We start from the raw sequence: 14004 nt of genomic DNA, 5'->3' as shown, positions 1-14004 counted from the left end.
GCGCCGCGGAATAAGGGGAGCAAACGCTAAGTGCGAAAACGACCTAAGATAGAGGAAGCCCTGGAACTGAATTAATAATTATGTGCGATGTGTTTAATAAGTGCTAAGTGATTATTAGTGAAAAGGTTAGTGAATGATATATATATATATATATATATATATATATATATATATATATATATATATATATATATATATATATATATATATATATATATATATATATATATATATATATATATATATATATATATTTTTTTTTTTTCTTTCTTATTTCTTCACTAAGATTCTATAATTGTGAATTTACCTCTAATATGCTTTTAATCTGTTTTAAGTACCGGCGGAGGTCATGAATAAGAGTGGTGGGGGGGGGAGGAAATATGTAATGTATTGGAGAAGTATATTTGAATCTGAATAGGTGAATGTACTTCAATATATTGCAAAATAAAAGTTTGGTCACAAAAAAAAAAAGACAATGTCAGGGGAAGGCCTTGGCCCCTATAGCCAGTTGTTGGCCAGCCAGAAGAACTGGTTGTCCACTGTGTGAGATGGGATGCTGGACTCGATTGTCGGATAGGTCTGATCCAGCAGGGCTCTTCTTAAGTTCGTAGTTATATAGTCTGTTTAGGCCTCTAATTATGTTATAGTTTGATGTGGTTGCTTTTGTGTACAAATGTGCATATTGGACTGCACTGCAAGGCTAAAATTTGTGTTCCCATTTTGTGATGACCCAGAGGTCACATACAATTAAATTACATTGAACAATAGTTTTCGTCATGCCCCAAGTGCACTCAACAAAATAGCAGCCAAGCATTAGATGCTGGCACATGCCACACAAACAACAATGAGTATGATGCATTTGTGCCATTTCGTTGGTAAATACTTACAAACAGCATCACATCAATCCTCCAGTAGTTTCATATTGTTCTAAATCAGAGCAAAATCAGGGATGCCAGAAAAGGCCTGATATTAATGAATCCTTCAGGTTTTATGTAACTTAGTAGCAAACATTTTCCTTTTTTTTTTAAATGGGAGTTTCACTACATAAAAGGTTATCAGATTGAAACATGGAAGTGCCCCTGGTGTGTTCCCATGTAAGCATTCAGGAATGTATAAGACTGGGTAGAACAAAATCTAGTTGCAGTTCTAACATTTAGCAGCTGTGTATGAGGACTTTGTGACCTACATCTAAGGATGTGGCTAAGTGCTACCTGCATCCATTAGTGTTCATGTTGGTGAGATTCTGGCAACAATTGTCTTTCCAACAAACCTTTTAAAAAGTAGATTCAACAGAAAAAAACATCTTCTTTGGAGAGGTGGAAGGTATTAATATTTATAATTAGTACAATTTCTGGGCTGTGTACTTCAGGCAACTGCAAAAGGCTTATCTCAACTGACAGTAATTCTGCATACATAATGTCAAGTTTCCTCTTAGTGTTCTGACATTTACAATGTATTCATAAATCACATTCCACACATACCTGAACTGCTACCCACTTGTCCCATTAATTCTTCACTATTTAAGTATCCTTCAGCCTAACGCTCAGCCCAGATCTCTGGTTTGATTTCCCCCTTCCTTTAGCAGCCAACCAGTTTGTACCTGCATTTCCTCAGTGCTGGACTTATTAATTCTTCCTCATTCCTCAGCTGGGTCTAAGGAACACTCCTGCAACTCTTCAGCCATTCCTTGATTGTCTGGTAGAAAAATTAAAGCCCCCTTTCACTCACACTTAGCTGCATGGAAGCTGCATCTCTGCAACAGATGGCCCATGTGGCTGCAGCAAGTGAATAGGAATACTACAACCATGTGTTGGGTCAATTTTATGGGTCTTCTCCAGGGCTTTTTTTGAGCAGGAATGCAGTTCCAGCTGGCTTGGCATCAGCGGGTGTGACCTAATATGCAAATGAGTTCCTGCTGGGCCTTTTCTACAAAAAATGGTCATATCAGAGGTATGGCCTAATATGCAAATAAGCTCCTGCTGGGTTGTTTCTTTTTAAAAAAGCCCTGGAAGGGTGTAATTTTCTGTAGGCTATTTATCCATTTTCTTCATGGTTTAAAAAATTTTTTCGTGATGCCAAAATTGGCCTTGATATAACTAGACATTAGGTTGCCTCAGCGTTTAGCATGTTTTTGACATAGCAGATTTTACTACCTGGCTAATGCCTGATGTCTGTTTTGCTGATTATGGAATTATGAAGGTGTAAAATCATCTGGAAAGATCTATGAAGGGGTCCCCAAGGATTAGTTTGTGTTATATGAAGGTATCTGTGATTTGTGATGAATGATAATTTATTATCAGTACACTTTCTGTCAAGTATCTTGGAGTAACCTTTGATTATCATATATCTTGAAACCCCAATATAAGGCTGTTATGGCATCAGCAACGTGCTCTAGGGCAGCAATAAAGCGTTTCTTCTATAGAAAAGTTGGACAATACCTCCCAGCCTAGGGCTGCCAAGCCCCCAGTCCGGGCGGGGAATCTCATGCCTGGAAGGTTCTCAACCCGCCGGCCCACATTGGGCCAGCAGGGGAAACCTCCCCCTGCGTCGCTGGGATGATGACATCACTTGGAAGTGACGTCATCAAAATGGTTGCACCCCATATGGGACCACTCTAGGCGTTTCTGAGAAAACTCTATGGTTTCCCCGGACGCTCTAGTCATTTGGGAGGTAAACCTCTATGGTACAATAGGTACCATAGAGTTTTAACCTCCCAAATGGCTAGAGCATCTGGGAAAACCATAGAGTTTTCCTGGAAATGCCTAGAGCAGCCCTGCACGAGTGCCGCCACTTTGATGACATCACTTCCGGGTGACATCATTTTATCACGTGCACATGCATCACGCATGCGAATGTCCCCCACCAGGGGATCAAGAAGACTTGGCAACCCTATCCCAGCCACATTACAGTTTTCAACACCACGATGCTACCTCAAATATTATATGGAGCAGCAGTCTGAATTCATAAAATAGATGAAACCATAGCTGGACCACTAATACAATTCTGATGTCCGATCTGTGGAATACTGAAGTCTGCAGCAAGTACTGCCCTCAGATTAGAATTGGGCCAACATTCCATCAAAGCCAGAGCTTGGGTTCAGGCTCTGAATATTAAATTAAATTTAATTAAAATTAAAGTAATTTTCTCAGACAATAATAGTTTACTGTTTTATATGAAGTATGATAACTTCTCTGGTGTATGGAACCAAGCGATAGAAGAAAAACTGAATGTCGTGTAATGCTCAGGAAATGTAATTGATGCTCTAGGATGGCCTTTATCTTGTAAAACCATCAAGAAAGTAATTATAAAGATAGATGCAAAGAGCACCATATGCAGAGCTTGGTGGGTTACCAGTTCCATCTACTTGTGGATTCCCCCAAGCTTTACAATTCCAATTTATTTGTTCGGGTTAACAGTCCCAAAGTATAGATGAGCAATTATGCTTGCAAGATTAAATGCACTACCTTCTGGCAAGATTAAATGCACTACCTTCTGCAGTTTCTGAAGGCCACATATTGGACATTCCGTTCTCAAAAATAGATATTGTGGCTATGGCTTGGGTGCTATTGAATCTGTAATGTTTTGTTTGAATTTCCCTGGTATAGCAAGGTGAGACTGAAATGGATTACACCTTTGACATTACAGTGAACGGAGACTTCTGTAGATATTCTAGCTCCTAAACTATTAACAGACTCAAAAGTAGAAAACAGTATTTTTCAACTCTTATACTCAATATAAGAGTATTAACAGACTCAAGAGTAGAAAATTTACTTTTTTAAGCTAAATTTTTAGTTCAGCCTACAAGGATTCAGGCAATTTACAAGAAAACAGCTGTTTTGTAGCTTATGTATTAGTCCTCTCTATACTGAATTCTTCCTTTCTTTCTCATAGTCTTAGTCATGTTTAATAAATACTACTTAAAACCTGTAGGTCAGTGGAGAAGAGTAAGAAAGAATCAATTTGGTTTAAAAAGAAAAAAAAAGCCATAACTGTTCATGTTAAAAGCTTAATGGACATGTGGCAATCTAAAATACTTCTTAAATGAAGAGTTGTATGTAAATACAAGTTATGGTTTTAATGTTTATGATGTCTACACGCTATACTATATTTGTATACAATATACCTGCATGCCCTTAACAGTGTATCCCAGGTGCAGCTGCTTCGGAAATTCTGAAATCCTCCTTCTTTGTGCTTAATCCTCTAATGACTCAGATGTTTTGCAAGTTCCCATGTCATTTGTATTAACAAGATTGCACTACCCATGAGTTTGCTTATATGTGTGTACTCAAATGAATGCATAATGTAACAGCACAATGTGTTGCAGAAGCGCTCCCCCTTTTACACATTCAGTGAGTTGCCAGGGTTTTATACATCTCTGCTTTGCTAGAGATAAGCTTACAAGATAAACAATTGCACAACAGTATCCGTTCTGCTAACAGCTGCTCCACAGATTGACTTCAAGTGGCTTCCATTTCTTCTGGCAACATGGAAACCAGTTCTTCATATGAGTTTTCTGAAAAGAGTTCTCAGTTTAAAGCTTCATAATATGGAAGCCCATATTTGTGGTGATTGGAATGTCAAAGGCTGGTAATCCATCACCATGCAAAGTGAAAATTGTTCAGCTCTCTGCTAATAATAACAACAATAGTTAGCATTTTTAAGCACATGTCATGTGTTAAAAGCTACTTAAATTGGAGTTACTTAGGAGAGCTTTTCTGAAAAGATAACACAGTTGTACTGTAACCAAATAGTTCAAGAAGGTGCTTCATAAAGGGAAGAGACTGTGGATTATACCACATATTATATGTCTGCTGCATCTGTTACCCCATTGTCACTTTATTGTTTTCTACTGATGCCATAACATGGGGGAGGGACGGTGGCTCAGTGGTAAAGCATCTGCTTGGGAAGCAGAAGGTCCCAGGTTCAATCCCTGGCATCTCCAAAAAAGGGTCCAGGCAAAGAGGCGTGAAAAACCTCAGCTTGAGACCCTGGAGAGCCGCTGCCAGTCTGAGAAGACAGTACTGACTTTGATGGACCGAGGGTCTGATTCAGTATAAGGCAGCTTCATATGTTCATGGGGAGGGATGGTGGCTCAGTGGTAGAGCATCTGCTTGGGAAGCGAAAGGTCCCAGGTTCAATCCTCGGCATCTCCAAAAAAGGGTCCCGGCAAATAGGTGTGAAAAACCTCAGCTTGAGACCCTGGAGAGCCGCTGCCAGTCTGAGAAGACAATACTGACTTTGATGGACCAAGGGTCTGATTCAGTAGAAGGCAGCTTCATATGTTCATGGGGAGGGACGGTGGCTCAGTGGTAGAGCATCTGCTTGGGAAGCAGAAGGTCCCAGGTTCAATCCCTGGCATCTCCAAAAAAGGGTCCCGGCAAATAGGTGTGAAAAACCTCAGCTTGAGACCCTGGAGAGCCGCTGCCAGTCTGAGAAGACAATACTGACTTTGATGGACCAAGGGTCTGATTCAGTATAAGGCAGCTTCGTATGTTCATGTTCAACATTTTGTCTTAATTGTTTCCACATGCTGCATTGCTCATGACTTATGAGATGTCTCTTTGTGTTGATTGTATCAGTTTACATTGTGTAATCTTCTTTGAGTCTCTTGTTGGCAGACTATGAATATAGTAAATAAAATATTTGCAAACAGTATCTCAGTTATGGTGCTGTTTGGTAGGCCACTGTTATCCTCGTAACACAGTTAAGACGACTGAGGGACAAGTGACGTATCTGAGGTCACCTTATGAATTCCTGGCTACATGAGAACCAAAGACATCCAGTTCTTGCCCTTAATCGGTATGGTGCGCTACGCCAAATAGCGTGTGTGTAAAGTGCCATCAAGTAGCAGCTGACTTAGGGCAACCACAGTAAAGGGCTTTCAAGGCAAGTGAGAAGCAGAGGTGCTTTGCAATTGCCTTGGTCTGCACAGTCGTCCTTGATGATCTCTCTTCCAAGTACTGGCCCTGCTTAGCAACTGAGATCTGACAAGACGAGGCTATACCATGCTGCCTTCCTTCCCTCCCCACCAGATGTTACAAATGTAGTCTTAATGGCACTGTGCCATGAGCCCAGCAGTGTCTGAAGAGTTGTCTCCAAGAAGATAAAATTAGCTTGTATCGTCTTGCTTTTGTGGTTCTTGGATTTTGAAAACAAAAAGCAAATGTGTATATCGGCCTTAATTCTTGACAAAGTAGAGGATATTTTTGCTCCTTAAGTCAATAATAGAAGAATGCATGCAATAAAGCCCTATATGGCCGAGGACCTGCCTACCTTAGGGACCGCCTCTCCCCGTATGTTCCTCAGAGAGCACTGAGATCTAGTTCTCAAAATCTTTTAAAAGTCCCTGGGCCAAGGGAGGTTAGATTGAAGACAACGAGGGAGCAGGCCTTCTCAACAATGGCTCCCCAATGGTGGAATCAACTACCAGAAGAGGTGCGAGCCCTGCGAGACCTAGATCAGTTTCGCAGGGCTTGCAAAACTGTCCTCTTTCAGCTCGCATTAAGATGAAACCCGGGAAACGACACCTAGCCATCCTATATATAGTTTGAACTGTAGCACCGAAATCTATAATTTATAATGGTTTAACTGTCTTTCTAATTTTAAGTTAATTTATGAATGTAATTTTATCTATTTTAATTGTTTAATTGTTTTGTTGTAATGATTGTATTTTACCATAATCGTGGTGCATACCATGTCGTGTTAGCCGCCCTGAGCCTGCCTTTGGCGGGGGAGGGCGGGATATAAAAATAAATTTATTATTATTATTATTAATCCAGATCATCACAGAGAGCAGAAGGGACCGCAGTTGTGCTATATCGCAATAGTTTATGGGGTAAGCAAAGTAAGTCTAACTGAATGAAATTCTCATTGTCTGTTCAGTCTTTAATCATCACCAACTCAGCAAAGCGCTCCTCAACGGTTGGAGAAATCGTCAACCTGATGTCAGTGGATGCCCAAAGATTCATGGATTTGACAACCTTTTTAAACATGTTGTGGTCTGCCCCGCTCCAGATTTGCCTTGCTTTGTACTTTCTCTGGCAGGTATAAAACCTCTTTATTCTGTCCCCTTTACCATAGTATTTTTCAGACATGTACTCACCTCCATAGGGGTTACAGGGCTCTATAGAACTAATTATGTACACTAATAGTGGAGTGTGGCCAACTGCAGATACTTGAATCCTTGGATCAGGAACACTTATACAGCAGTAAGATTTTCAATAAACTTCAGGGAGAAAAATCTGAAAACAAGGGGAGAATGGATAGAGGTGTAAATATCCCAAAACAGAGGAGCATTGTCTATGTATGTGCAGACAGTGTTTCTCTGTTGGAGCCACTGATGGAGTGGTGAGGGGGAGACACTGTGGGAGACAGCAGCTGTTGAGTGCCTGGCTTTCAGGTGAGGTGGGGAGATGGAAGGGCAGAACCACTGGGGAGGGATACAGGGAGGAGAAGTTGTAGCTGCCTCATAATGTTACCTGCCCCCTAGGCCTGGCATGTATTTGCACTTCACTGCTGGCCTCCATAGTTGTTGCTGCCACCCCTGGATCCAGTGTGGCTCCCTCTATCACTGAGTGTTGTTGCCACAGAGTGTGTAGCTCCCAACACATCTGTCCATCAGCCCCCACTATCGCCACCCTGGGCCTAGTGCAGCTTTCATTCTCTGCTTTGAGACATATTAGATAAGAAGAAGATATTGGATTTATATCCCGCCTTCCACTCCGAAGAGTCTCAGAGCTGCTCACAATCTCCTTTACCTTCCTCCCCCACAACAGACACCCTGTGAGGTAGATGAAGATATTGGATTTATATCCCGCCCTCCACTCCGAAGAGTCTCAGAGCGGCTCACAATCTCCTTTCCCTTCCTCCCCCACAACAGACACCCTGTGAGGTAGATGAAGATATTGGATTTATATCCCGCCCTCCACTCCGAAGAGTCTCAGAGCGGCTCACAATCTCCTTTCCCTTCTTCCCCCACAACAGACACCCTGTGAGGTAGATGAAGATATTGGATTTATATCCCGCCCTCCACTCCGAAGAGTCTCAGAGCGGCTCACAATCTCCTTTACCTTCCTCCCCCACAACAGACACCCTGTGAGGTGGGTGGGGCTGGAGAGGGCTCTCACAGCAGCTGCCCTTTCAAGGACAACCTCTGCCAGAGCTATGGCTGACCCAAGGCCATTCCAGCAGGTGCAAGTGGAGGAGTGGGGAATCAAACCCGGTTCTCCCAGATAAGAGTCCGCACACTTAACCACTACATACAAACTTTGGGGTAAAGGGGTGGCAGGCAGGCACAGCACTGAGAATGAGGGTGGAGTGAGGAAGAAGGCAGGAAGGAAAGATGGGGGAATGGGATGCCCCTTCGCCACAGGTTCCCTGAGGAACTTATATATATACAGTATTCCATGAGGAGCTTGTATATTATGATTTGCAGCCCAACCAGATCTGACGGTACTTAAATCTGGAATTTGGAGCCGTGAACAGACAAGACAGGTCTTTCTACAAAGCTGAAAAATGCTCAGGTTTGCAGAGAAGTCTGAAACCCAAAGAAACAAACATTGGGGGAGGGGTTAAAAATGGTAAAAGGACTGCTTGTAACTTTAAGAAATGGATACCATCATCAGCCACTGCTAGGCAACCACAACAATTTGCCAGTATTCTGGGTTTGGTGTGTGTCACTAAAAAGGGTCCTTTCTAGGGCTGTTTTGGCCTTTGATGGAGGACTCATCGGAGCAGCAACCACCGGATGAATTGCTACCATCTGACTTGCATGTCTCACCTAAGGCTGGCTGCTAGGTACTGTTCAACAGCAGCCACCCTATATAAACCAGGGTGATGTACCAGTTAGAGCTTCAGGAGTTGCTAGGAGAATGGAAAGAAGAAATCACACAGGGAGTGGAATACAGGAGGAAGTAAGGTGCCCCTCGCAAGTCCTAGTGGATTCCCTGCCATGCAAGTGGGCCAAGCCCAGCAGCTGATACCATGCAACTGGGACATCGTTTTCCCAGGTAGAGGCTGCTGGAGGGGGAGAAGCTGAAGATGGAGACATAGGCAGATAACGATAGGTTAGTTGTTTGGTGACTTGGAGAAAAAGAAGCAGGAAGAGGAGAGAGAAGCTGTGGAGACTTTCAGGGAGCGAAAGAGAAAATAAGTGCAACAGAAGAAAAGAGACACTGTTTTTTCAAGTCCTTATGAGTCTCCTGCTTGTTAAGCTAATTCTCAAATCTGATCCCATTCATAGAAACTAGAGAAAGTTACTTTACTTGCATTAAGCCGTCCAATTTAATTGTGTCTAAAAAATGTGCTCAAGCCCAGTTTGCATGGGATTCACATGCTTGCTGGTTTTTTCCATTTTCCCTCTTGCATGGTGCACAACAAAGGAGCGGTGGTTTAAAACTAACTCCAGTTAACTGTAACACAGAAATTGTGGGTGCACAACCCAGCTGGGGTTAGTTATCATTCCACTGAATGGGATCCTAAAGCAGAATTAAACCCTAGTTAAAACTACAGTTTGTGGGGGAAGAAATAAACTCTGGTTAAGTCACATAAGCAGAGCTAGTCTTAAATCACTGTTACTTCCTCTCACCTCATGTCAGAAGGAAGGGGCAAAGCCCACCCAAGAGTCTAACGTAAATTGGGTATATGCATGTTTTTTATTTAGCCATGGTGAAATTGGACATCTGAATATAGCCAATGCAGGCAACTGCTTGCTCTCAGCAGAATTCTAGACGGAATTAACATTTCCAGCTTTATACAATGCTAAGTGCGCAAGAGCAGAACGTTGGTTGACATGTTTTTTTCATCCTGTGAAGGCTTTAGGGCCTTCTGTGCTGGCAGGAGTTGCTGTGATGGTCTTACTCATTCCATTCAATGCTGTTATTGCCATGAAAACCAGAGCACTTCAGGTAGGTGAAATCTAGCTCTGTCTTCTATTACTTGACCAAGCCCCCCTGCGAAGGGAAATGGGAAGAATTTGTTTGGCATGCTGAGCAATAGAAATTCGACTGCTTTGTAGAAAGCTCTGCTTCTTTGCACCTGCCCTTTCCTTCACAGTGTATCTGTTAAGCTACATCTGTTTACCTGCATCAGTTTTTTTTTCCCCCTGATGCACAATACAATTCTGTTTCTCTTCTGATCTGGACATATTTATGCTTGGCCTCTTTGCCTGGACCAAATTTACCTGGCCTCCCCTTACAGACCTCCTGCACTCTTCTCTGTGCAGAGGTAGTAGAAACATTTTCTCATAGTACTTGGTTAGTGCTTCCTCTTTTTCAATTCTGTGCATGTCCTGAATGGATGGAGGCCTTGCCCAAAGATTGGGAGGAAGCAGTGCCTTTCAGTCTGTCAGCCACGGCACTTGCTCAGTCCCTGAGCAGGCTAATTGGATGAGTGCAGAACTGGCTCAGCAGTCTCTCTGTGTCGCTCTATCTGAATGGGTGAAAATAGCTTTTGGGGTTTTTTTTCTGGCTCAGTGGAAGTCTTAGAACCTTTATGTTTTAGTTGCACAGTTTGTCTTCCTGGTTCCCATTAGGGTTGCCAACTTGGTGTCTGGAGATTGCCTACTATTACAACTAATCTCCATGCAACATAGATCAATTCACCTGGAGAAAATAGCTGCTTTGGAAGGTGGAGTCTATGGCTATGTCCCATTGAAGTCCCTCCTCTCCCCAAACCCCACCCTCTTCAGGTTCCACCTCCCCTCCCCCAATCTCCAGGTATCTCACAAACTCAAGCTAACAACCCTTGTTCCGGTCACAAATGCATAGATTTCCCCTATTATGTAATTGGCTAAAAAAAAACAACCTATATTGTACAAGGTAGATTTTAATCTGAGAAATTGGGGTGGCCATAAAGAGATCATTTCAGTAGGTTTTGGAAAGGGTAGATTGCATTGCTGTGTTTGCGTAGGCTTGACTGTTAAATGTGTAGGTCCCAAAGGGATTTGGCAGCTATCTGCACCGCTTCCATGATCACTTTAACATTCTTCTCTTTGACTGTCCAAATTACACGTTGATCTGATCAGTAAGCAGGAGAAAATGAGTGGTGTTTCGCAAGTGGAACATGATGGAAGTTTACGTATATGTGCTGAAAGTTTTTTTTGTTTTTTTTAAGTCCTGGGTTTTCTGAAGAGATTAAAAATGTTACACTCAAATGGTAAACTGCAAATCTTTAATGTAATAGCTGTGATATTGCAGAACACATCTTCTGTTGCATTTTGCCCCAGTAAGGTCTATTCAGCATCCTTTATTAGAGCAGAATTTCATGTTAGGAGGCAAAATGGTGTTCAGTGCCTGTGTGTACTTCATAATGCTATTTGAGCCACATGTGCAAATGTTGCTGTTCACTGTAGCAGTGTGGAAACGCTGCTGTTCACTTTTGAGGGGGTATCCCCAGCGGCGTCACTAGGGTGGGGCCAAGGGGGCCATCGGCACTCCCCCAGAGCATTCTCATTGGCCCCAGGCACTGACCCATGGTCCCCCCCAACAGGAAGGGGCTGGCCCTGGGACTAGAATGCTGCTGCTGTGTGTGGGCTGGCCGGGATTCTGAAACCGGGGCTGCGCTGCCGCCGGCTCAGCTAAAAGCGTGTGGGTGAGTGGGGGAAACTTAAATGCTGCAAAACTGGTATCATGGATTACGGATGAGGGAGGGGCCATGCGAAGTGGGCAGGGTTGTGTGCGGAGGGGGTGACACAGCCCTCTAAAAGGGGTGATGCCCAATGGGGGGGTGACTTGAATCAGTTACACCCCAGGGTGCAACCCACCCTAGTGACGCCTCTGGGTATCCCAAAAGGGAGCTTTTCACAAAAGTCTGGTTTTTCTGCAAAGATGAGGAGAACCTCTTGGAGTTGCAGAACCTTCAGTGATAGTTTTGGCTGGTTCTCTCAACTATCATGAATTCAGTGAAAGGTAGTGTGATTTTTAAAATAGTACATTGCTGGATGATGTACCTTGCACTTCCCCACTTCACTTTTAAAAAAAGATAACCTGTAGAAGCCATGTTTCTTCACTTGGCTGAATGACAGCAGCCCCTTTAAACGATCAACGGATGAGGTATGAAGGAAGCATCCAGAAGAAGGCATCAATGAGTGATTGATGGTTTCTGGTTTCCTTATGACTGTCGTGCTGCAAGGGAAACAAAAATGTAGAAGTGCTGGCTGACAATGACTTTGTTCTCTCATTACTTTAAACATACTTGAAAGTTATCCTATATAAAGGTCAGTGGTAGAAGAGAGTCCAAATAAAATTGGTCTTTGTTAGGGTTGCCGAGTCCAGTTCAAGAAATATCTGGGGACTTTGGGGGTGCAGCCAGGAGACAATGGGGGTGGAGCCAGGAGCAAGGTTGTGACAAACATAATTGAACTTCAAAGGGAGTTATGGCCATCATATTTAAAGGGACTGCACACCTTTTGAATGCCTTCCTTCCATTGGAAATAATGAAGGATAGGGGCACCTTCTTTTGGGGTTCATAGAATTGGACCCCCTGGTCCAATCCTTTTGAAACTTGGATGGTATTTTGGGGAGAGGCACTGGATGCTTTGCCCCCCAAACCCCAGATACCCATGGATCAATTCTCCGTTATACCCTATGGGAATTGGTCTCCATAGGGAATGATGGAGTGCCCAGCAGACATTTTCCTTCCTCTACCCTTGGCTTTCTGATGACTCTGAAGCGGGGGGAGGGCCTCCAAGCGGGGGGATTCCTTGCCCCCACCTGGGGATTGGCAACCCTAGTTTTTGTTTCGTTGTAGTGTTCCTATGACATGAACCTATATTATAATTAAATGCTGGCTTGTCCTGGTTCCATCTACCCCTATCATCTACCTTAATTAACAGCAGTTGTCCAAGGTCTTGGGCAGGGGTCTTTCCAAGCCTTTCTACTAAAGATCCTTTTGCTGGAAATGCCAGGGACTGAACCCAAGACCTTTCTGTATAGAAAGTCTACCTCTTTTTCTATTTACAAAAAAAAAAAAAAGCAGGCACAAAACTATTTATAGCTATATATACACCCAGGAGTGTTGATACTTCCTAACATTTGTGACCACAATTCACCCCCTATACCAGGGGTCCTCAAACTACGGCCCGCGGGCCAGATGCGGCCCGCTGAGGACGTTTATGCGGCCCGCCAGGTTATGGCAAAATCAGACCGGAAGTGACGTTCGACCTAAACTCGCGTTAGCAACGCACACTTCCGGCACTGGGCTGAGGCGGCGGAGACAGAGTGTGAGGTGATACCGAGGTGAGGTGAGTTCCCAGGCCGGGGTGTGTGGTGTGGGGAAGGGAGAGAGATGCAGAAGACAGAGAACTGACGGCCCGCGGCCTTGTACAGTAACGGCAGTCCGGCCCTCCAACAGTCTGAGGGACAGTGAACTGGCCCCCTATTTAAAAAGTTTGAGGACCTCTGCCCTATACCAAACCCATAAAAATATTTGTTTTTAACCAATGTATCTGTCTACAGTGCTGTACAGGTGTGCGATACATGTGTAACAATTGGAAGTGATGTTTCATAGACATTTTGGTTTATTGTTTTCCACATGGAGGCATTGGGATTTATCATGGTACAAGTTGTCAGTTTAGGCATAATAGCTAATGATGTCTTAAATCGTTTAGGTGGAACAGATGCGGTACAAAGACTCCCGCATTAAACTGATGAATGAGATTCTCAGCGGCATAAAAGTACTGAAGCTGTATGCTTGGGAACCATCCTTTGCAGAGAAGGTGCTGGAGATACGAAAGAATGAACTCAGAGTCTTGAGGAAGGCAGCCTATCTCAATGCCTTGTCGACATTTGCATGGGTTAGCGCGCCATTTCTGGTAAGATTTGTTGGTGTATCTTCAACCTTGTAATTAGGTAGGAGGAGTTGCCTGTGACATAACAGAGCAATCCCTTTGTAACTTGTCATGGGGGAGAAGAAGGACCTACGAAACGTCTGCAGTTTATATGCACTGTTTCTATTGGCATTTTAAAAAAAGAAGAAGATGAAGAAGATATTGGACTTATATCCCGC

At 43.3% G+C, this 14004-nt stretch overlaps 1 protein-coding gene across 1 annotated transcript in view; it reads left to right on the top strand.

Annotated features, from left to right (window-relative positions):
- ABCC3 (ATP binding cassette subfamily C member 3) overlaps positions 1-14004 on the top strand; it is a 117437-nt gene that overhangs the window by 47516 nt on the left and 55917 nt on the right. The window contains exons 10-12 of the mRNA XM_060252100.1: positions 6883-7044; positions 9813-9905; positions 13607-13810. Of these exons, the coding sequence (XP_060108083.1) occupies positions 6883-7044; positions 9813-9905; positions 13607-13810 (459 nt within the window). The remainder of the gene's footprint in view (positions 1-6882; positions 7045-9812; positions 9906-13606; positions 13811-14004) is intronic.

Source organism: Heteronotia binoei, chromosome 13 (genome assembly GCF_032191835.1).
Source record: "Heteronotia binoei isolate CCM8104 ecotype False Entrance Well chromosome 13, APGP_CSIRO_Hbin_v1, whole genome shotgun sequence".
NCBI lineage: Eukaryota > Metazoa > Chordata > Lepidosauria > Squamata > Gekkonidae > Heteronotia > Heteronotia binoei.
The sequence above is the reverse complement of the archived record's forward strand: the minus strand, read 5'-3'. Positions and strand labels throughout refer to the sequence as shown.